Source organism: Galleria mellonella, unplaced genomic scaffold, assembly GCF_026898425.1.
Source record: "Galleria mellonella isolate WM207_F2 unplaced genomic scaffold, CSIRO_AGI_GalMel_v1 utg57, whole genome shotgun sequence".
Classification (NCBI taxonomy): Eukaryota; Metazoa; Arthropoda; class Insecta; order Lepidoptera; family Pyralidae; genus Galleria; species Galleria mellonella.
In genome coordinates, this window is record NW_026442119.1 from 373,497 (window position 1) to 396,429 (window position 22,933).

Here is a 22,933-nt window from a genome sequence, read left to right on the forward strand (position 1 = left end):
AATGGAAATTCTCCGGGTAACGAATAGAATATACAAATAAAAACACATTTCCTCTTAAATTATTATATTTAATTGCATATAAATTTGTGGACTTTCTGTTACAATAGTACTCTTGAACTGATATCTTTTGTATAAAACGCTAAAATATGTTTTACAACTATTGTACCAGACGGTCAGTGTCACAACATTCGCTCCACATAGGTACACATTATAAACAGAAAATACACTCACAATAATTTATATTCTAAGCTTATTTCCTTTTTAGAAATTAACCTAATATTAAAAATACCACCTAAGCTTTAGGTACTTAAATTTCCTAATGTTTCACACACACACGCGCACGCTCACACAGAGCTGGGTTACGGGACAACAACGCTGAGAGAATGGAAAACAATTTAACAAAATAAAGGGGCCACTATGTACGCCTCGAAACTTATGTGTATACAACCTAACCAACTAAACTAACAAGTCGAGTGTTGTAACAAAAATCGAGAGGATAAGACATACAAAAAAGTACATCTAAAAGAGTCCGCGGGTAGTATTCGATTCTCCTCAAATATTAAAGAACGATGTGGCGCCCTCTACCCGCGGAACTACAATATTGAACTGAATAAAGGCTGACAAACTAGTATCGGTATACATATTCGATTTATCTAGAGGTGTCCAGATTTATTTTTTACAAAAGGCAGTGATCATTTAACATTTGGTATTCAACTGTACAATGTCCATGTAGTATAGATAATTTACAATGCAATTTTGGTCCAGACAGATAACAAACATACATTACGACTTTGTAACTTCATCATTTGTATTGTGATCTAAACGTGTCAGCATTACTCCACAATCGTCGACAGAACACCACAATATATTAATCAAAATAAACACCGATCATATCAAAATATATTCTTATGTGAAGCCAAAATATCCAATGATAAAAACATCATTTTAATAATTTTAAATTCTTTGTACTGATATACATGATTCCATCGCATTACCTAATCGAATACTCTCGCATTATTTAGAATTTTTAGCCTAAAACTTACAAATGAAAACATCTAAAACTATTGCCTAATGTTAACAGAGGCAAAAATACCTCGCTAACGCACAAAATATATGCCCACGTCGAATACATGTGACCATATGGTTTATGGAGTAATTACATTCATTCAATGTTTTTAATTTAGCTATAATCATATATCATTTATAACTAGATTTACAGCCACCTTATAAATCTGAGCAAATAACGTCCCAAAATTGTCAAGATGTGACAAAGAGAAATATACTGCGACAGTAACAATGGACAAGGAACGAGATAGCAAAAGAGCTAAATGAACATTTCGGTACTATTGAGATGTAATGATGTTTTTTGAACGGCGACTGTGAATCCATTACTTATCGAAGTTGTAATGATTTACATATCTATATAGAATTAGTTGAAAAGGCTATACCGAATCGTAACTAAGTCACGATATTCAGAGAAGTGAACTTTTCAAAAGAACTGTAAGGTAGACATCAAAATATACAATATACCGGATACGCTCTTTTGAATTGGCTTCACTCCCTCTGTGCTTCATATATGTACGCTAGGATATTATTGCTACATTTAATTTATCAACATTTAGTGAATTATTTTTATTCACAGTGATATCACTTGTGACAAATCATTGTGATTTTCGCTAGTAATGTTAATGAAGTTTCATCAGCTAATATTTGCTACTGAAAGTGAAATATTATGATTTATATGAAAAGAGCGTGCGAATATACACTATAACTCGTGTACTGTTAAAGTCTCTATTCGCACTTTTTGTACGGTCCAGGCAGTGTTCTGTTGCTATTTCACTTCACTACTAATTAGCTGATAACTCACAAATAAATTTGACCGTGATTTCATTTAGAGTGATTTGTAGCACACTCCGTGATGGCAGCGTAACGTGAGTATACGTGAGTATACATATGATTAGGCGTAACATATGAAATTTCACTTGTAAAATGTGAAATATTCTAAGCTAACAAATATGATAGTTTGAAAAAGGAACACACCGCACAACCGGTACATACCGTATAACCAGGTAGTGTACAATAAAAACAATTTTACAAAAGAAAAATAACAATTAGTTCTAAGTACAAGCATTTTAAATAATACAATCGACATACATACACGTTTGTGTGTATACAGACGTTATCTATGTATTAGCGAGATCCATAGATCATGGCTTTGTATAAGGTATCTCTAATATCCTGTTGATATTACAACATTTTCAACTAATTCTTTATATTATTATTATTGTTGCATTTTTTTTTTATTAAATATATCGAAAAGAACATACATTTCAGTTTTACATAAAAAAAAAAATAGAAAAAACAATGAACTTACTCCATAGACCGTCAATAAAAGTTTGTTAACATTTTTTTTTTTTTTTGTATTGTTAATAAATGTAAAATATTTACAGTGAATGCTAGAACTCTTATAATTATTAGTTAGTTAAGTTAGTTAAATTATCCTGTTACATTGAATTCACTTTGAAAGACTTCACTTCGAGTGACAGGATTTTTTTTATCTCATTATTCAATAGTATAAAGTGATTTTTAACGTCTAACCTAAAATATTTTGATTGATAAAAATTGTATGAGCTTTGTATAAGTACGTTGTAACGCACTTCGATGCGGTTCTCCAATTGATTAAGTAACACAGATGTGTATATTCTCTTTTGTAATGGTCAAATACAGTTCATTCGGAGAACTCAAATACTGCATGTGTTATTCTATAGATTTCACTTCATAATTACTATACACTTATTCATTGTAATAAATAAAAACATTAATACAATATTTATAAAATATTTTATAGAAACAATTATTTCATCTTTTATTTCTTTTCTTAGTTCTACCCTCAGAGGGACAGGCTAAGGTCAGAAGACTAAACTTCCCAAGTTTTTATATTTTTTTAACAAAATATTTTTGTAAAAGAAACACTGTTCTATGCTCATAAAGTCACCTTATTAATATATTACACGTTAAATAACAAATAATGTCAAGTTTTTATGAAAACAAATTTAAAAAAAAAAATATTTAGCTATTAGTCAACATGCAGTATGTAGTTTCTCAGCCATTTATTGCTTTATATTTCCTCAAAATACAATATAACCCTACGATGATCACGTCACATCATGACAAATAATACATGGCAACACATCAATTTTCATCAACATACAACACAACATAATACAAGCAACACCATGAATTTATGTCACGTAATTGCAGTTTGAAACAAATGGTTGTATACAATTATTTTATTATTAACTAGCTGTTGCCCGCGACTTCGTCCGCGTTTCCGTCGTTTTTCCTAAAATAAGTGGCCTATTTCCTACCTTACGGTTCAGTGGTTTTGATGTAACAGACACATTTCCCTTCACTGCTCTGCCCCTATTGATCGTAGCGTGATGAAAAGTATACTATAACCTGCCCAGGAGTATGAAGAATAATTGTGTCAAGTTTCGTTAAAATCCGTCGAGTAGTTTTTGTTTCTATAACGAACATACAGACAGAGAGACAAAAATTTTACTGATTGCATTTTTGGCATCAGTATCGATCACTAATCACCCGCTGATAGTTATTTTGGAAATATACAGTTTATATATTTCATGTACAGAATTGACCTCTCTACAGATTTATTATAAGTATAGATATAGATAAACCTAAAATATTAAAATTTTGCATGTCATTGTTTTGGCAAAACACGCCTGTTCCTAACATATTATTGCTAACATCTGTATACCGTGTTTTTCAGCAAATAAATTATATTATTATATAATTTTTAAATTTCTAGAAAAATTCACATCTCCCCTCTTAAGGATAGGAGATGGCAAACTAACCCCCGGCAGAAGCACAGTCGGCCGGGGTTCAGGGCCCCAGCGAGAGAAACCGGCGTACAATGCGGGCAGAATCTAAGAGCACCGCTTTCTGCATCTTTCCCGGGAGTGAGCCGCCTCGGAATCCCAACCGTCTGAGATGTTGTTCCAGACTGGTTGGGATAAGACCGTTCACCGACATAACGATTGGAATGATTTCGGTGGATGTCACCCCCCACATTTCGGTCACCTCGTGAGCCAGGTTGAGATATTTTCTTATTTATTATTATTATTTCTGAATGCTAATGTTATTGATAATAAAAAAAAAAAGATAAATGGCCGGATTATCGAGTTATATGGTTGAGCGCAATGATGGCTGGTTCACCCGTCATACCCGTGAACGGGTGCTACCTATAGGCACTGGTCTGCTCTGGTAACAAATTTTTTTTATATCTTTTGATTATATATATTTAAAATTTTATGATTTAATACCACTTAGTAATTTGTATTCACACAAATTTATTATTATTTATATTGTTGATCTTTTTGGAACAAAAGCAACAGCTGTTTCTGGCCCGTTCTTCTCGGCTGAAATTGCGTTCCGAAATGAAAAAAAAAAAATACTATTCAAAAATGCTTAAATATAAGTTAACTTGAATGAAAAGATTTCCTTCTTTCAATATGCAATAATTATAATTTTGTAACAATTTTAGTATTTAATTAATTTATACTTTAAGTGACAACTAATAGAGATACAAAGCCGCCATTTCTATTATTGTCAGGTTATAAAAAATAACAAGAAACTGAAAACTCGAAATAAAGCCACTATGAATGACGTAATAAGCTAATATCAACTTTAGTGCGTTCAATGGCCACGTATTAGTGTATACCATAGACCACAGGGTTCCTAAACTTTTAAGATAACAGAACGCCCACCAAATACCTTTTATTTTCTGGAAACCTCCATATCAAGTGATTACAAATCAAAAACACTGTAATTTTATAAGAATAAAGTATTTCTTAGAAATATTTTAAAATATAACACTTAGTAGTTTCCTTTAATTTTTAATGTAAAAAATGAAATGAAACAACTTAAAACTGTATAAATAATTTCGCGGAACCCTTGGTGACTTTTTAAGAAATCCCTAATTTCCGCGGAACCCACTTTAGGAATCGCTGCCATAGACAAAATGTTATATTTTTATGAAATCTTCAAAATACTAAAACTATATTATGTTGTGTTGTATATAATCAAAACTAAACTATAGCAAATTTATAGACAGGCGGAAATTTACCTTTTTCTTTATAAAGGTAGTATTTGTTATGAAAAAAAAAAAACAGGCCAAATTGAGTACAAATCAGTGTACGGATTCTACGCCATACTGCAGTAATAATTTGACTGTTCTCTTATATAATAATAGACAATAAACTTATACAAATATAAAACTTTCCATGACAAATCCATATTGTGCTATAATATAGAACTACGGTGTACTTTTACCGCCAAAACTGAACAGATTAAAAATAAAGAGGCTAAGGACAAAGTTTCATTATGCCAAACTGCACAAAACAAATGTGTTACAAATAAATTATAGTTGTGAATGAATGAAGTACAAACCCAATGTCGGCGCACGTGTTCAGTGTCCATTCACTGGAGGCTAACAGTAAAGAGAAGAGGGAACAGTACGTGTATTATTTTTTCGCCGGCGGTTTCCTCGGCGTACGTGTGGTCTTGCCGGTAGAGGTCGACGGCGTCGGTACAATTGGCGACGCTTTGCTCTCTGTAAATAGTCGTTAACAATAAACGTTAGTTTATTTTTAAATATTAGAAATCGTTATTAGTTTTTGAAAATGGAATTGTAATGAAATTACAGAGTACAGAGGCATAACACCTTAGTCCTTAGGAATGGCAACGCATTAATGGTATCATGGGTGATACAGTAGTCTGTTATGTTCATGGTATTGTTAATGTCGACGGGCAATGGTTACCACTCTTCCATCAGGAAGGCCCATCAACTCGTTTGCCATTATAAAGTAAAACAAAAATAGTAAATTTTTAAATCCGGCGTTGTTTACAGATTTAAATTCACAATTGGTATTTAACATGACACGATGTAAATAATACCTACATCATCATATCAGCCCTTAACTATCTATTTATTTAACTAACTATATTATTTATTTATTTAAAGCAACACAAAACAGCAGAATACCAACATACTTGATTTTTATTTCTGACATTTCGACGAGGACTGCACCACGTCGTGGTCAAGTCGGGACTAAATTGCATAATATCTTCTATCAATTAGCTAGTAGTCATAGTAAAATATCTGCTTATTTTTTTTTTAATGGGTGATAATGGAACGCTATCAGTATACACCGGCGGGGCACTAGTGAGGATGAAGCAGGTCAGTTAGTCCATCGTGACGAATTCAACAAGAATTGTTCATGATGGTTTCCAGGGGGAACCACGTGGAGGTCGACCTAATAGGGCATATTGCTAGCAATAGGGCTGTCAAACTCCATTGCTAACAATCCCATCCCCCCCCCCCCAACTCTGCTCTGCTTAGTTTGGGACTAGATAACCCTGTGTAAAATGCTCAATAGTATTTATAAAATAATACCTTTGCCCGCTCTTCTTCCCTTGCGCGCGGGCGTTGTTACCGGTGATTCCTTTGCCTGCTTGGCGGGAGTTCTTTTTGCGGGCGAACCTTTAGGTTTAGCTTTCTCTGTCACCGCCGTCGCAGTCTGAAGATAAATGTAGGATTCGATTAGTCTGTCAACACTTTAACGAAATATATACTTGTAATGTAGCTGGAATGTTTTTATTGTTTTTTTTTTTTTTATAAAATCTCATTGTTACATATTAATGGGCAATTTATTCTGAGATTGATTTTGTATTTTCATAATTCATACCAACTACATTAATCTAGTTTCAATAAATACACATAATTACATTACGTCATCTCATTTTTAAATTAGGAATATTTTTGTACATTTTTTTTTTATATATATGTAATTTTTTTTTAAATTCTTTTGTACAGTTTATTTTCCCCAATTATAATAATAATTATAAAATAATGTAATTATATGTAAACAAACATTCACTTAACCATTTTTTGCATCCAATTCCAACAATATACCGCAACTGTACCACAACACAAATAAAACATTAATCTTGTTTATAACTATAGTTCCTATAAATTATAATTTAATATTTTCTTACTTTTATTTATAAAATATAAAACGTGTAAGGGAAAGTATATAACAAGTCGAAATTCAATAATATATAACATATAAAATGTTTAAGAACAATAAATAGGTACCGCATATTATCACTCACTACATTTTTTTTATTAAAGAATTCAAATTTGGAATGAATACTTTTCTTTTTAACGCAACAACATTTAGTTTTGGCGCGCTAAATCAAAACTAAGCTGAGAAAGGTTGTTCTTTGGAATTTAAAAATTAAATAACTAAGTGGTTTTTTTTTTTATTATTTATATCTAGTTAATTAGTTCTAGTTAACGACTGTAATATTTTGGAGGGAATAATAAAGAGTTATTTATTTATCGATTTTCATACAATACTGCCTCCAGCTGTTTTTTAAATTTCTTCCTTTTTGAGAGAAAAGAGTATATATTAAACCATTTTTTGAATAAAAAAATCCGAATAGATATTTTTTTTTATAATTAAATTCAAGGCCATGTATAGATTCAAATCGCTTGTTATATCCATTCCTACACATCCAACACTCTTATACTGCAGGCAATACTAAATAATATCAGTTAATTTTTACAGAATGTTATAATTATATACAAAACGTCAGAGATCACTCCCATCATCACTATTTAGTAGAACTAGCACCCTCATTTATATTTTCAAAATAATATACAATTAACATTCACAATAAAATATACACTCCAATTAAATTTCCATACAAACTTACATATTTTTAGCACATGTTACTGTAAAAGACCCAAAATATGAGTATTTTATATATATATATATAAAAAAAAAATTTTGGGGCATTCACAAAACTAAATCTAACCATCTTTTTGGGGGAGAAAGGATTGTTAGTTATGGGGATTAATAGCCCCATTGCTAGCAATATACTATATCAGGTCGAACCCCTCGTGGTGCCTCCTGGAAACCATCATGATTGATTTATTGTTAAATCCGTCATAGTGAAAACTGACCTGCTTCATTCTCACCTATCATCCCTCACTGGTGCCCCGCCAGTGTATACCGACAGCATTGGCGGGGTCACCATTCGACTATCAGCCATTAAAAAAAAAAAACAACTTTTTGACCACGAGTATAAGCACCAGACACTAAACATGTTAATTTTTATATCTACTTTCTGATATTTATCACATCTCCGATGTAAGTATAGAAACATTTTTATTTATGTATATGATGATAACACGAATTCTATTTCCTACAGGACAAGCTCAGCCTAGTGTAGGAATCAATGATAAATTCTGTGCTTATTCAAACATACTTTGTTAAATAAATATAAATTTATTAAAAAAAAAATACCGTAATTCAGGTTTTTACAGTAATAAGACATACCTAATATTTACACATGTTTAGTGCGCGGTGTTCGTACACTGATGAAATAGCTTGGTTTGGTTTAGTGAAAGCTACAAAAATGTTACTCTTTTTTTTATAAAATTATTACATTTACAAACGCATTTTAGTAAATTCTAAGATTTACCAATGTCCCATATATTTACTTTTACAGTAACATATATAATATTGAAATTATAGCTCTCTTAATTATATTCAGTATAATTATAAACATTTAAGACCGTCCATGTTTTATTCATAAATACATAGAACCTACTTTAATTATTACCGCGCTGTCATTTTTCAAATTTAGAACGTATAAAAAAAATTTAACGAAAAACTCCAAAAGTTAATACAGATTAGGTTAACGTTTTTTTTTTTTTTTTAAATAACAAAGAAACAATTGTGTAAAGGTAAATATATATCTTTACATTTAACTAAATAACAAAACGCATAGAAAATTTAATTGGAATATATCATTGGTCATATAAAAAGGGGTTGGTACAGGACCATGCAATAGGAACATGCCACAACCAAGAATAGATGTCCAAAATACGCAAACTATAGAAGAAAAAAGACCCAATAAAACTTGTCAAAACTAAAGAATCAACACAAAAAGCAAGCAATGATCATGACTGATGAATGAAGGTGATATCCATTTGGTTAGATCGAAACTCACATTCGAAGTATATTTATTGCGCATGCGAGTTATTTAGGGCTCTATTCAAATTTAATCAAATGGCAAATTTCTAATTACTGCCTAGATAGAAGAAACAGATCGAACTATCAACGCATAGTTGAAACCGCTAACTCGAAAGCTATGAAATTTTATAAATATTAAAAGCTCTAATACTTTTTTTTGGAAATTGCTTCGTGAGCGTTAGAAAAGCAATAGGATTCACGTGAAGCTGAGGCTGCGAAATGGCTATATCTTTGATATTTTTACAGTATACCAAGTAATATAGTTTTATTTATATTACAATTATAAACTAGCTTCGTTTAATAGAGTTTGCTAATAGAAATAGCTAACTCTAATTTATTCTATATATATAATTTATTTATAATAAAACAATTCTAATAAATTTCATTTACTTTTTAGTAAAATTAAGTGGCATGTGAAAGTATAAAAAAAATAATTAAAAAATATATAATTTCAAAATCCATTAGGCCTCTCCTAATTAATTTTATACTATTTTTAGATTTTAACCAAATTAAATATACAAAAAAAAAATTAAATTCATTTCAATTTTAAAATGATAATCAAAATTATTGATATTCCAATCAATATACTAAACATTTTTTTTATATGGCCATTTAAATTTATTTAAATTAAAATTGAAAAAGAAAATCATCAGTATGTTTAGGATTGATGTGAAAAAATTGTTTTTATTGTAATGTCTACACAAAATTGGTATTTTTTTTTAAATTAAATCATGCATTATCATGTGATCATACATGTCAGTTAATATCTCTCGTAATAGACGCCCTATATCACTATAATTATTATTATTATAATGGATTCCAATGCGTGGTATGACCGTGAATAATAGAAAAAATAAAATAAAATTATACCTTGACCCAATCAAAAGAATGCGGAGGTCTGTACACTGGAACCGTTAAATATTGCATATTCAATGTACATAACATACTCTTAGCATGCACATGGATATAACCACATTATAATATTATCCAATTTTTTTTTCTCAACATTACTATAAAATTAATATTCATAATTATAATACACTCCTTTCGTCTAACTAAACAATTAATTCAACTCTTATACACCATTACAATCTGCGCCTTTGTTTTGAAAAAAAAAAAAAATAAACAATAACGGTACTGGATTCGCGCGTATTTCTAATGTGTTCAGTGTTCTAAATTTAAAAAATATAATAAAAATATAAGAGTCAATTATGTTGACTTCTCTTCACGAAATTTTATATTTAAACTTCATTACGATGATAATAAACTTCATCATTGGATCCATTCGTCATAGGCGTAGAATACTGACGATATATATATATATATATATATATATATATATATATATATATATATATATATATATATATATATATATATATAATATTTGTCAGATTCGTCAGTATTCTACGACTATGACGAATTTATCTAACGACAGTCACGAACACATACATGAAGTCGTTAATAATAGTAAAACAAACAAATTTCCAAGTCAAAGTATCCAAGTCAAACAAAAAAAAAAACTTTAACACTACCCAAAAAAAAATACGCAGCGAGCCCTATGGTCACTTTAGGAAAAAAAAAAAACAGATGTCGCTGTCCCGCTCGCGCGTACCACACATCGCGCCAGCGGGACAGAGACGGCGCAGACGGGCACGCACACACCTTACTCACTGTCGGACATGAATGTATGGCGGTGATTGCGGATACGTACATTTCTATATATCCGTTGTACTATGCCTACCTTGCTTGTGTTCGCCACAGTGGGCGTACTACCTGCCGATTTTCTTTTATTTGTTTTCTGTTTTGTTGGCGGCGTTTTTGTTTTGCGCGCGCTTTTCGGACTGCGCTTTGGTGTCGTTCGCGCCTTTTTGACGGGCGTCGCCGCAACCTTCTGGAAATGTTTGCAACTCGTTAGTGGCGAAGGTGAACAAAAAAAAATATATTGTGTCGACCGCAACCTATTTTAACCTATACAAACATAGAAAAAAATACTGAAGAGGTTTTATTTCTTCATGGACACTCGTTGTTATAGTTTCTTTTACATACAACCACTCTAACTTTGCTTTACTTGCTTTCGTTTATATAATTAAAATCCGTTATTGGCTGTAGGTATTTATAAAAGACTTTGTATGTAAATTATTTATTTATTTATTTAAAGGAACACCAGCAGCATATTGCATTATAACATATAGGAGGTATAACAAACATTAAATACAATACAATATTAATGCACATGCCTATTATAGGTATTCACAGCATTTACATTAACATAGTTATACAGTTTTAAAGAGTTATACAAATTTTTTTTAAGAGCTGTGAATTTTTTATTAAATAAATAGGTAAATTAATGAAATTATGTGGTAATAACTTAGTATTTGGGTCGAAATATAGATTATTTTTCAACCAGCTTTAAAAAGAAGCGAGGTTTTCAAGTTGATTGTAGATTTTTATGTTTGTTACATCGTAGCTGCCGTTACTTGTAAACCGATTTGGATTTTTTTTATCTGAAAGGGGACATTTTAACAAAATCGGTTCAGTAGTTTAGTTTTTGAATCAAAATAACTGGTTAAGTTACAATTAAAGTCATAGAGGATATTTTATACTGAGGTAAGTGTCTTATTTTCAAGGGAAAACAAAATAGCTCTCACTAATTCAATGTCTCAAAAATAACTTTGACTAAGTGAAAATCAGGGCAAATTAGAGGACCTTGTCTATTTCTTATCTAAAACTAATAAACATATCCTGGTCACACGGGCAAAATTACGAATAAAAGTAAAAAGTAAGTAATAAACTCATCAAGTTGTAAATAAATTAAGTAATCCTATTAATAGGATTGTTTCTTACTCAATTGTTATTCAATACTTGTAACATTCAATTTAATGTAATGCTTTTTTGTATGATTATCCCTTATTTCAGACACAATGTACATTGTTTTTTTTTTTTTTAATTAATGACTAATTCTCTCTTTCACGCAAAAATTACTGAATGGATTTGTATAAAGTACATGGGTAGGATAAATAGTAATTTAGCACATAGGATACTTTATGTACTGATTCACGCGGGCGGAGCAGCGGGATACATTTTATTAATATTATAAATGTGAAAGTTTGTAATAATGGATAGATCTTAGTTACTCCTTTACCCAAAAATTACTAAAAGGATTTAAATTTGGTGAATGTGAAGATTACATCCTAATTTAACATATAGGATACTTTATGTAATAATACACGCGGACGCAGCCACGGGATACATTCCATTTATTATATTAATATTATAGATGCGAAAGTTTGTACTGATGGATGTATATTAGTTACGCTTTCACGCAAAAACAACTAACCGTATTTAAATTTGGTAAACGTGAAGGCTACATCCTCATTTAGCACATAGGATACTTTATGTATTGATTCACGTACGCGGAGCCACGGGATACATTCTATTCATATTATAAATGTGAAAGTTTGTGATGATGGATGGATATTATTTACTCTTCAACACATAAATTACTGAACGGATTTAAATTTGGTAAACGTGAAGACTACATGCTCCTTTAGCACATAGGATACTTTATGTATTGATTCATGCGAGCGGAACCACAAGATACATTCTATTCATATTATTAATGTGAAAGTTTGTAATGATGGGTGGATATTAGTTACTCTTTCAGGAAAAAAAAAACTACTAAACGGATTTAAATTTAATTTGGTAAATGTGTAGGTTATATTCTTATTAAGCACATGGGATACTTTATGTACTAATACATGCAGGCGAAGCTGCGGGATACACTCTTAATATTATATATGCGGAAGTTTGTAATAATAGATAGATGGAATTTTGTTACTCTTTCACACAAAAATTACTGAATCGATTGGAATTAAATTTGGTAAAGGTAAGGTTATATCCTAACTTAGCACATAGGATAATTTATGTACTGATTCACGCGGGCGGCGCCACGGAATACATTCTATTCATATTATAAATGCGAAAGTTTGTACTGATGGATGGATATTAGTTACTTTTTCATGCAAAAACTATTGAACGGATATAAATTAAGTTTGATAAAAATGTTCGTTATATCCTAACTTAGCAAATAGGATACTTTATGTATCGATTCACGCGAGTGGCGTTGCGGGATATATTCTATTCATATTATATACGGGGAAGTTTGTAAAAATAGATGAATGTATTTTGTTACTCTTTCACACAAAAACTACTGATCCAGTTAGAATTTGGTAAAGGTAAGGTTATATCCTAACTTAGCACATAGGATACTTTATGTACTGATTTTCGCAGGCGGTCGGATCCCGGGATACAACTAATAATTCACTAAATAAACTCACTGCAGTCTCATTAGCGTCATCCTGCTTGCCGCGCGGCGACGACTTCGAACTGGTGCGTTTGCGGGACTTCTTTTCCAATTGCGACTCGTCCGTGTAAAGCGACAGATCCACTGTAAAGTATAGCTCGTTTAACGTACCACTGCTTTGTAAAGAAGTTCATTACTCAAGACGCTAGTCTTATGAATAAGAGTTAGTTATCTTTTATTCATAAAAACGTCAAACATTTTACAAATCTATTTTTACTAGTGATGAATTTTATCTTTTATTTTGCGCTAAATTTCCAATATGAAAGAAATTGACAAAATACTTTAATAGTTAAAATAGGTCTGCAGAGATTTTAATTTTTATGAATACTAAAAACATTTTGGGCAAGATGTGTTGGATATATGAGTTCAATTTCGATTCTCGGTTGAGCGACGTACAAAAATAAACACATCTAGATGGAGTCTGGTAGCTGCAGTTAGTCGGTGTAGAAATATATGTATGTATGATGATTGGGGTCTTTTTTTATGGGTGATAATGGAATGAAAACCCCGTCTGCGCTATCGGTATACGATAGCGGGGCATCAGTGAGGGATGATTAGGTGACGATGAAACTAGCTCAGTTAGTCCATCGTGACAGGTTTCCAGGGGGAATCGCGTGGAAGTTGACTTGATAAGGTGAATTGCTAGCAATGGGGCAGTTTCACACCATTACTAACAATCCCTTTCCCGCTGATGATTGGGATCCTGAGCAGCTGCAGGATGGAGGAAGGGGCGGGGTACGTACGGCCGTCGGGGTGCTCCTCGGTGAGCTGCAGCTGGTCGCGCGGCGCGTGCTCGGCGCGCAGGGCGCGCTGCAGGATGGAGGAAGGGGCGGGGTACGTACGGCCGTCGGGGTGCTCCTCGGTGAGCTGCAGCTGGTCGCGCGGCGCGTGCTCGGCGCGCAGGGCGCGCTGCAGGATGGAGGAAGGGGCGGGGTACGTACGGCCGTCGGGGTGCTCCTCGGTGAGCTGCAGCTGGTCGCGCGGCGCGTGCTCGGCGCGCAGGGCGCGCTGCAGGATGGAGGAAGGGGCGGGGTACGTACGGCCGTCGGGGTGCTCCTCGGTGAGCTGCAGCTGGTCGCGCGGCGCGTGCTCGGCGCGCAGGGCGCGCTGCAGGATGGAGGAAGGGGCGGGGTACGTACGGCCGTCGGGGTGCTCCTCGGTGAGCTGCAGCTGGTCGCGCGGCGCGTGCTCGGCGCGCAGGGCGCGCTGCAGGATGGAGGAGGCGCGAGCGCGCTCTCCGGTGCGCAGCAGCTGCGCGCCGCCGCTGCCCGCGCGGCTCAGCGACAGCGTCGTCAGCACGCACTCCATATCTACGCGCCACAACACACCGTAAGTAAATCACACGCAACGGACACGTAGTCGATCGGACGCTGACAAAATGCACGCGTTGGTAATAAAATAGACATGCTTTAAAGCAGTACGAGTATGCATTAATCTGAGACAACAATATGTTATTAAAAAGATCATATTTTTATCTGGTACTGGTACATATCTGGTACCACGTGATTGAAAACGTATCTGAATGTATGATGACGTAAGATAGAAGTAAACAGCATGTTTGTCATTGATGTTGCTTTACGTTCTTGACAGCGGTGCGTTGATCCAAATGATTTCGTTATTCAAATAATAAGTAATTAATAATTTTATTATTCTACTGCAAAATCACTAAAAACAACATTTAAATGATAACTTTAAATTCTAACCTCAAATTTGTGATTAAGATTTAATATTCGTAACTTTACATAAATAAAAATAAGTAATGTACTTCATATCTATCAATTATTATTTATATCTTCAAAATTCAAAGAAAACAGTTGAATCATTCACTATAGCATTAGGATTTCTATGAGCAAGTTGCAACCACTTTTTGCTTATTTTTTACTTATTCGGTACACTAATGAATACTTTTTACGGTGATTTCATAGTAGTATTTATGCACACTAGCACAACACATCCTTTATACATTTTCTTTCTTGGGAAATCATAAACTTTTACAAAAATAAATAATGGTTAAACTCATGTATGACACTAGATGATTGTGTGATGATGATTTACTTCCATGTGACGTCACTGATGTTATATTGCTTAAAAGTTGCGGTTTGCGCGGTCTATTTAAATTGTACTTTTTTATTTGCTATTATTAAAAGAATTCAAAATAATCACTTTCGGGGAATTTATAATCTGAGATGGTTTCCAATCCAATTAGCCTATTTGTATACTAAGAACTGACCTAGTAAACGTTTGGATCCCTATCACAACCTACCAGTACCATTTTTTTACAATCACATTTACAAAATATCATTAAAATCGGTTGAGTGACATGAAATTCTTATATCGTCACCTCTATGGTAAACTTACGAAACTGAAAAAGATACATTTTACAGGGGAACGTTTTAAAACATTAGAATGCAAATAATTTTTGATAGAAGACTACTGTAAAAGATCATGCTAACATTTTAGTTTTAAAATCCTGTTTTTTATTGAATGCGCTTAATTAATTATTATTATATTACAAGTATCAGAAATAAATGCATATTCGTTACTTTGCACTTTCATATATGAGAGTTCCTAGGTATTGAGTTATACAACAGCAAATCTACGAAAGTGGCAGTTTCGTAAGTTGCCAAAGAAAATAATTTATTTTAATATCTGGCAAACTAACGAAAGTGCCACTTTCGTAAATATACCAATGTATAATTCACGTGTTTTGGAGAGAACTTCAGTTTAAACAACAACGTTATAGCAATCATTCATGTAAAATAACTAAATCAGGATTGAAAAATTGATAAAATTATTATTGAAATTTTCAAATTAAAGTGTTTATTATAGAAAATACTATAAAAATATGCTAAGTAAGTTTACTTTGGGTATATCACAAAAATATGGAGATTCGGGCTATTTGATTTCTTTAACCGTTAGAGATAGAAATTTGAAAATAAGTCACAATAAGTAGTATGACGCAAAATGTAAATTTTTAAAGAAATGTCAAATTTGAAAAAACTGCAGATTCGTAAATTTGCCATAGAGGTGACGATATAGTAAAAAGATTGAGGCCATGTGAATTTAAATACCGGTAACATCGTAGAAATCCGGCTTGTATGTTTCTCCCGAGGGGTCCGCGGTCTTGTCCTGCGAGAGCCAGCGGATCTTGATCTTGCGCGTGGTACGGTACACGTTCTGCATCGCTTGGCACACGTAGAAACCGCCTTCAGCGTTGCGCACGGCCAGATATTCGTTCCTTTTAACCAAATTTATATTATATAAAATTACTATAATGGCATTTTGGCTAATGTGTTACAGTACCACAATTAGCATACTGTATCATAGTACCATAATTGTGAACTAACATTGAAAGGCGAAGTAAGAAATAGTGTGATTACAGAGAAGTGTTTACTGAAAGATGATGTTGTGGCGAGATTTAAGGGGGATATTGTGTTGGATAAATCATTTAGGAGGAAGAAACTAAGGTAAAATAAAAACACAATGTGATACTAAGAACAGAGTGACCATAGTCACTCACTGCCGCTCTCTCGAGCTGACCTGATATATTATCTACTCTACCACATGGACAATTCATAAAATAATAATAATATTAGGCTCACTTGATTGAAAACAATAATTATGTCCTATAAACATGAACAGTGTGATTACACATCAGAATATACTGTGACGCAATATTATTATTATTAAAACTCTAAGCCCTTATCATCATCATTATCACATCAGCCTTTAACTATCCACTGCTGAACATAAGCCATCCTTTGGGTACTTTTACCAGTGGTTGCCACGTTTAACAAACGGATTGTCAACCACAATTATGTTTTAAAGATGCTTTAAGAGGGATGCTGCTGCCCATCCCTCGCCCTCCCTTAGTCGGCTTTTACGACACGAGAAAGGGTTGGCTTATTCTATGCCGGGACCACACGGCTAACAAGGCTAAGCCCTTATATTAATGTGAAAATATTCATAATAGTGATTTACTAAAAGAAAGTCACCTACTGGTAATAATGAATTACATCATTACTTTTCATTATCTACTTACAATATTTTACTGTTACAGTAGATTAATTTTTTTTTTAATAACAACTATATTGTTGCTGAGAATGTATGTGTAAAATAAACATATCCCCTTATTCGTAAAAGCGTCAAACCCCTCATAAACGTGTTTTAGCTATTTTGTCTCATTCTTTAACACTAAATTCTAAATTTGAAAGTGACAAAACAGTGTAATGGTTAAAGTAGCTTTGTAGGTTTTATTTTTTATAAATAAAGGGTTATTTAATATTGATACAATGACTGACAATCTTTACTAGTATGTTAATTTGTATGTGTGTACTTTTTATTATACTCTATCGACTCAGAATCACATCATCCTGAGCGAACACAGAGACAATATGTTCTATAAATACAATGAACCGAAAACATTGATTTACTCTCAATGGTTGAACAAAAAAAGCCGACTTTTGTCATTTTCTAATATATCAATTATTTAACAAGCAACAGTGCATCGATTTTCCAAAGTCACAGCTTCACTCTACATTCCACAATATAGAAGCGCGCGTTTATTCCTGCGCGTGATTTTGTCGTTTATTTACATATATTTACATATAATTTACCTACATTTATTTGAGTTTTGAGTACATGATGTGTTTTATATAAATACAAAAGTTTTTAAGATTAGATAGTTTGATATACAAACCATTGATGATTATATATTCAAACTTAGTACATAGGATATCCTGTGTACTAATTCTCGCGGGAAATAGCCAATAATTTAATTGTCAAGTTATATTTGTAAGTTGTAATTGTGGAATGAATTAAGTAGTGAATTATTGAAGTGCAAGATAGCTAAAAATCAGAGAATATTGTTGGATCGAATGGAATGCTTGTGATTACAGTTACAGAATAAATAAAATAAAACTGTCGAATGTGTATGTGAATCACTTTACCTATTTGCGTAAATATTGGAGATATATATATATATATATATATATATATATATATATATATATATATATATATATATATATATATATATATATATATATATATATATATATATATATATATATATATATATATATATATATACACATTATGTATATGGCGTGAATTTACTGGGTACAGAGGAATAACACCTGAGTCCTCAGGAATGGCAACGCATGGGGGGTATCATGGACGAAACAGTATACTCTGTTATGTCCATGGTACTGCTCATGCCTATAGGCGACGGTTACCACTCTCCATCAGGTGGGCTGTCAGCTTGTTTGCCATTCTAAGTTGTATAAAAAAAATATGTATGTATATATATATATATATATATACACACATATACATAATGTGTGTATAAGTGCATATGTGTGTAATGGAAATGTTTGTTGTTTTTGATAATTGCTCCAGCTTCATTCGGAAATCTTCAAGGTTATACTTATATATAAACATATATATGACTTTTTTATTACATGTTTTTGCATAAGCAAAGCCACGAGAAATAATAGTTACAGAGATAATTAAAATGCACTCACTTGTAAAACACAATAAGTTTATCATCATTGGGCTTGGTGGGTGTAGAGCGTCCAGCCGAGGCTGACAGCTTGGTGGCCATCGTCAGCTCAGGAGTTGGAGACTGGTACAGCTGCACCTGTAAAGCAACAATATTTCCATTGAAATTGATTCAATTTATTGAACATCTTCATCACACCACTGCTGGGCATGTCTCTTCCAAATGAGAGAAGAACATGATGAAACTGAAGTTATTTGGACAAATTTTAAGAGCTAAGTTTTAAAAAGATATAAGTATATTTTTGTAATAATTTCATGGAAAGCTCATAGTGTCACAGATTTTTCTGCCTAAAAAAGAACCCATTTTCAATAAGATATAAGTAACTAATAGACAACTTTTGCTTACTGATTCATAAAAAAAAAATCTTAATCTTTTATTTTTCTAATAATATTTTTGATATAATATACAAAATTAAAATCAATTTTTAATTATATTTGTAAGTTATTTAACATGAAAATCATTTCGTAGGAGAGCTATGAATTTATTTCAATAAAAAAAAAAAAAAAATAAGTAACATAATACCTTACTGTATTAAATGTAGCTTTTTCTTTTTAATTTTAACAAGGACCTAGTGTTGCCCACTATGCTACTAACAAACAGGAAACGAGATGCGACATTAAGAAAGGATTATGAGAAATAAAGGAAGTTACTTTATTTCAATGAAGCAGTTATATTGAATATTTTCAAATATTAAAATTGTCAACTTTCAACAAAAAAACATAAATTTTATTTTATTCATTGATATGATTGAAAACAAAAGGCCTACACAAATGCCCAATCTGTGTTATACTCTAACCAAAAACTGTACTATGTAAAAAGTTAAGATTAGAATATTTTTCTATTTAAAAATGTATAAAATCCTAAATATAATGTGTGATGCATTGTTTACATTTATAAGATGCCAAATATAAAATTGTGCTAACAGTGTGTTTACATACTTGTTGTGTAAGATCTAAACTTGTCAATTAAGTCACTCTTTACAAGTTTTGTTTCTTCAAATTAGAGTGCCAGAGGTAATTAGGTACTTTAGCATTTACATTGTTTAAAAAAAGTTAATTCTAACATAACTCTACATAAAGTTTGGACATAAATATTGATGTTAAAAATCAAATCAATGTATAATAGAGGATTCTCTGATGAGAAAAATTAAGAATTAAACCGTCTGTGTACATTTTTTGGAATATTAAACAATTAAAATTGTAATTGTTTTTCAATCAACAGGTTTTACTACTCCTAGGCTAATTTCATATTAATTTTATCAAGCAAAACAAAGCAACAAGTTGCTATATGTATTTGTTTGCGGAGCACTTGTGCAGTGTAATATAGATAAAAAAAATTACAAAATTATTTACTAGTTTTTTATGCTTAGAATGGCAAAAAAAGTTGACGGCCCATTTGATGGAAAGTAGTAACCATCACCTATAGACATAAGCAGTACCATGGACATAACAGAGTATACTCTATAGAGAGAGTTTCACCCATGATACCCCCCATGCATTGTCATTCCTGAGGACTAAAGTATTATTCCTCTGTACCCTGTAAATTCACTGCCATATCCTGACACAGCCATGCAAACACCATTGTTTCATGGTAGAAACACAAATGGGACAGAAGTACCCAAACAAACAACTTTTGAACAAAGTCTCCCTCGAGTAAAAAAGGACAAAAGCAAACAGATATTAATTGTAATAACTAACCTGAGTTCTATTCCTCTTTGACCTGGCATCAGGTGTAGCATCACCCTCAGCAGGTTTCTTAGCTGAGCTGGCACCATCGACGGACTTGCCTGGGGAGGTTTGACGCCTTTTCCTCATCGGAGGTGTCACTGTAGCCAACTTCAGTGTCGACTTGGGAGTAACTTTCACTTCTGTTTTGGTGGGTGCCTTAACCTCAGGTTTCTTTTCCTCTGGTTTCTCCTCTGTCTTCTGTGGTTCCACCTCCTCTTTCTTTGTAGTCTCAGGTTTATCAACTTTGACATCCTCTTTCTTTCCTTCTATAGTGTTTTGTGGCTTTTCTACTTTAGGTTCTTCCTTCTTTTCTTCTGGCTTAGCTGGGCTCTCAACTTTAGCATTTTCAGCTACAGCTACCTTTTGCTCATCATCTTGTTTAGGAGGTGTGACAGTTTTCTCTTGCAACTGACTGTCATTTGCAGATTCTGGCACAGGCTTATTGTCACTTTGTGTGGGTGCAATATCTGCGGCCGGTGCAGGTTTCAACTCTGTTGGCTTAGGAGCCTTCTCAACTTGTTCATTAGCTGTGGCCACTTTAGGTTGAGCTGGACCATCGGTTTGGCCTACGGGATTAGTGGTTTCCGTTTTTTGTGGTGTACTCGGTGCGCTGTTTGGTTTCTCAGGAGGTTTTGGTGTGCTAGGAGACGTCTTAGCAATATCCTGCTTCTCTTTATTAGGCTCAGGGTTCTGTGGTTTTAAAGCAGTAGGAGCATTAGATCCAGATTTTGGAGACTCCATTGTACCATTTGCATGACCTGTGGAATCAGGCTCCTTCTTCTCAGGAGTGCGGGTCAATGCAAGGGGCTGTGAAGTGTTAGCTTTGTCCTGCACCAAACTGAGTGGTGCACTGGTGCTTGCACTTTTATTAGGACTGGCAACCAAGTTTGCAGGGGGAACTGAGTTCTGAGTGACATGAGAAAGGTTGCCATGGTGACTCATATTTTGTGCCATTTGCGCCATGTTGGCAGAAACCGGCGCCATGGACGGCACGGGGTGCGGCGGCAACTGCGGCGCGGGCGCGTGGTGAGTCAAGTTCTGGCCGACCAGGTTATTGGTGCCGTGGTGTAGAGAGTTCTGCGCGCCCTGCGGGTGGCCCACTGCGTGGTTCACACTCGCCACGTTCCCCTTGGCCGGACTCGCTTGACCTCCCGGCTGCGGCACCCCCGGCTGGGGCAACACCGGCTTTAAAGCAGAATTCATATCAAACGCGTCTCAACGCCGCCCGAGTGACGATACACAAGCTGAAACATAAAGTAAGCGCGTTTACTGCCGTCGCTGTCACTACTCAACACACCGAGATGTCTTTGACCCACAACAATAATTTAAACATAATGTATGTATAGGCAGTACGCGCGTAAGAACGCGGGGATAGCATTGCCCGCCTCGGAGCGGACTTTCTACTGTTGATTAAGATAAAGACAATAATTAAGCTAAGGAAAGTTACCACTAGATATTTCGATGATAAACGCCCATGAAATATCCCAGTGTGACGGCCGCGGCAGAGATAGCCGCAAAAAATATGCGATGCTATGGGCCAAGAAACTTCCGCAAGATACGATACGCCGTTGGCCTAGTCCCTAAAAAGAGACTACACAAATAGAACACTGTGAACAAACACTTATTCTCACTCGCGGCACAATAATTCCATCATTTGACTAAAGTTTTTACCACGAATTAGCATTCATTTGACTCTGGAACAAGTACATAATAGGTACAGTAGGTTCAGAGATGGCGTCGGCAGAACGCGCATGCGCCACCCTCTCTCCCTATTGTCCAATCAAAAATGAATGACGACACGAAGCTCAAGCGAATTTTTCCGACTACGTTATCTCTTTCTGTCCTTCACGAGATAGATATCACCATTTCATTTTTCATGCGTGATGACTCTACGTTCAGAAATTAAAGCTTTAACTCCGTACACGATCAACAATTACAATGTTTTAACTCTATTGCAGCTTATTAAATAAATAATACAGTATAGCTCCGTCGCTGTCTTAAAGGCACAATGATCTACAATGTGACATAAAAAAGTAGAAATTAATTAATCGAGAACTAGAATATCACCTTTGCAACGGGGTTGATTCTAAGGCTTCATTCTCTAAAGCTATCTTTTGTTAAATAAAAAATAACTTAATTTGATATATTCACAAAA

At 33.7% G+C, this 22,933-nt stretch overlaps 1 protein-coding gene across 3 annotated transcripts; it reads right to left on the minus strand.

Annotated features, from left to right (window-relative positions):
* Positions 1 to 47: 47 nt before the first annotated feature.
* On the minus strand, positions 48 to 22,557 carry LOC113509909 (proteoglycan 4-like). 3 transcript variants are annotated; one of them, XM_052899258.1, is made up of 9 exons: positions 22,226 to 22,557; positions 20,749 to 21,963; positions 19,014 to 19,129; positions 16,560 to 16,726; positions 14,628 to 14,798; positions 13,463 to 13,572; positions 10,837 to 11,016; positions 6,473 to 6,596; positions 48 to 5,629 (listed from the first exon to the last, which is right to left on the minus strand). In XM_052899258.1, exons 2-9 carry the CDS (start codon positions 21,760 to 21,762, stop codon positions 5,541 to 5,543), a joined length of 1,971 nt encoding a protein of 656 aa, XP_052755218.1. In that variant the 5' UTR covers positions 21,763 to 21,963; positions 22,226 to 22,557; the 3' UTR covers positions 48 to 5,540. The 3 variants fall into 3 exon arrangements, with proteins under 3 accessions (XP_052755218.1, XP_052755216.1, XP_052755217.1); XM_052899256.1 differs by having other exon boundaries at positions 20,749 to 22,022; positions 22,226 to 22,556; XM_052899257.1 differs by having other exon boundaries at positions 10,867 to 11,016; positions 20,749 to 22,022; positions 22,226 to 22,555.
* Positions 22,558 to 22,933: the final 376 nt, after the last annotated feature.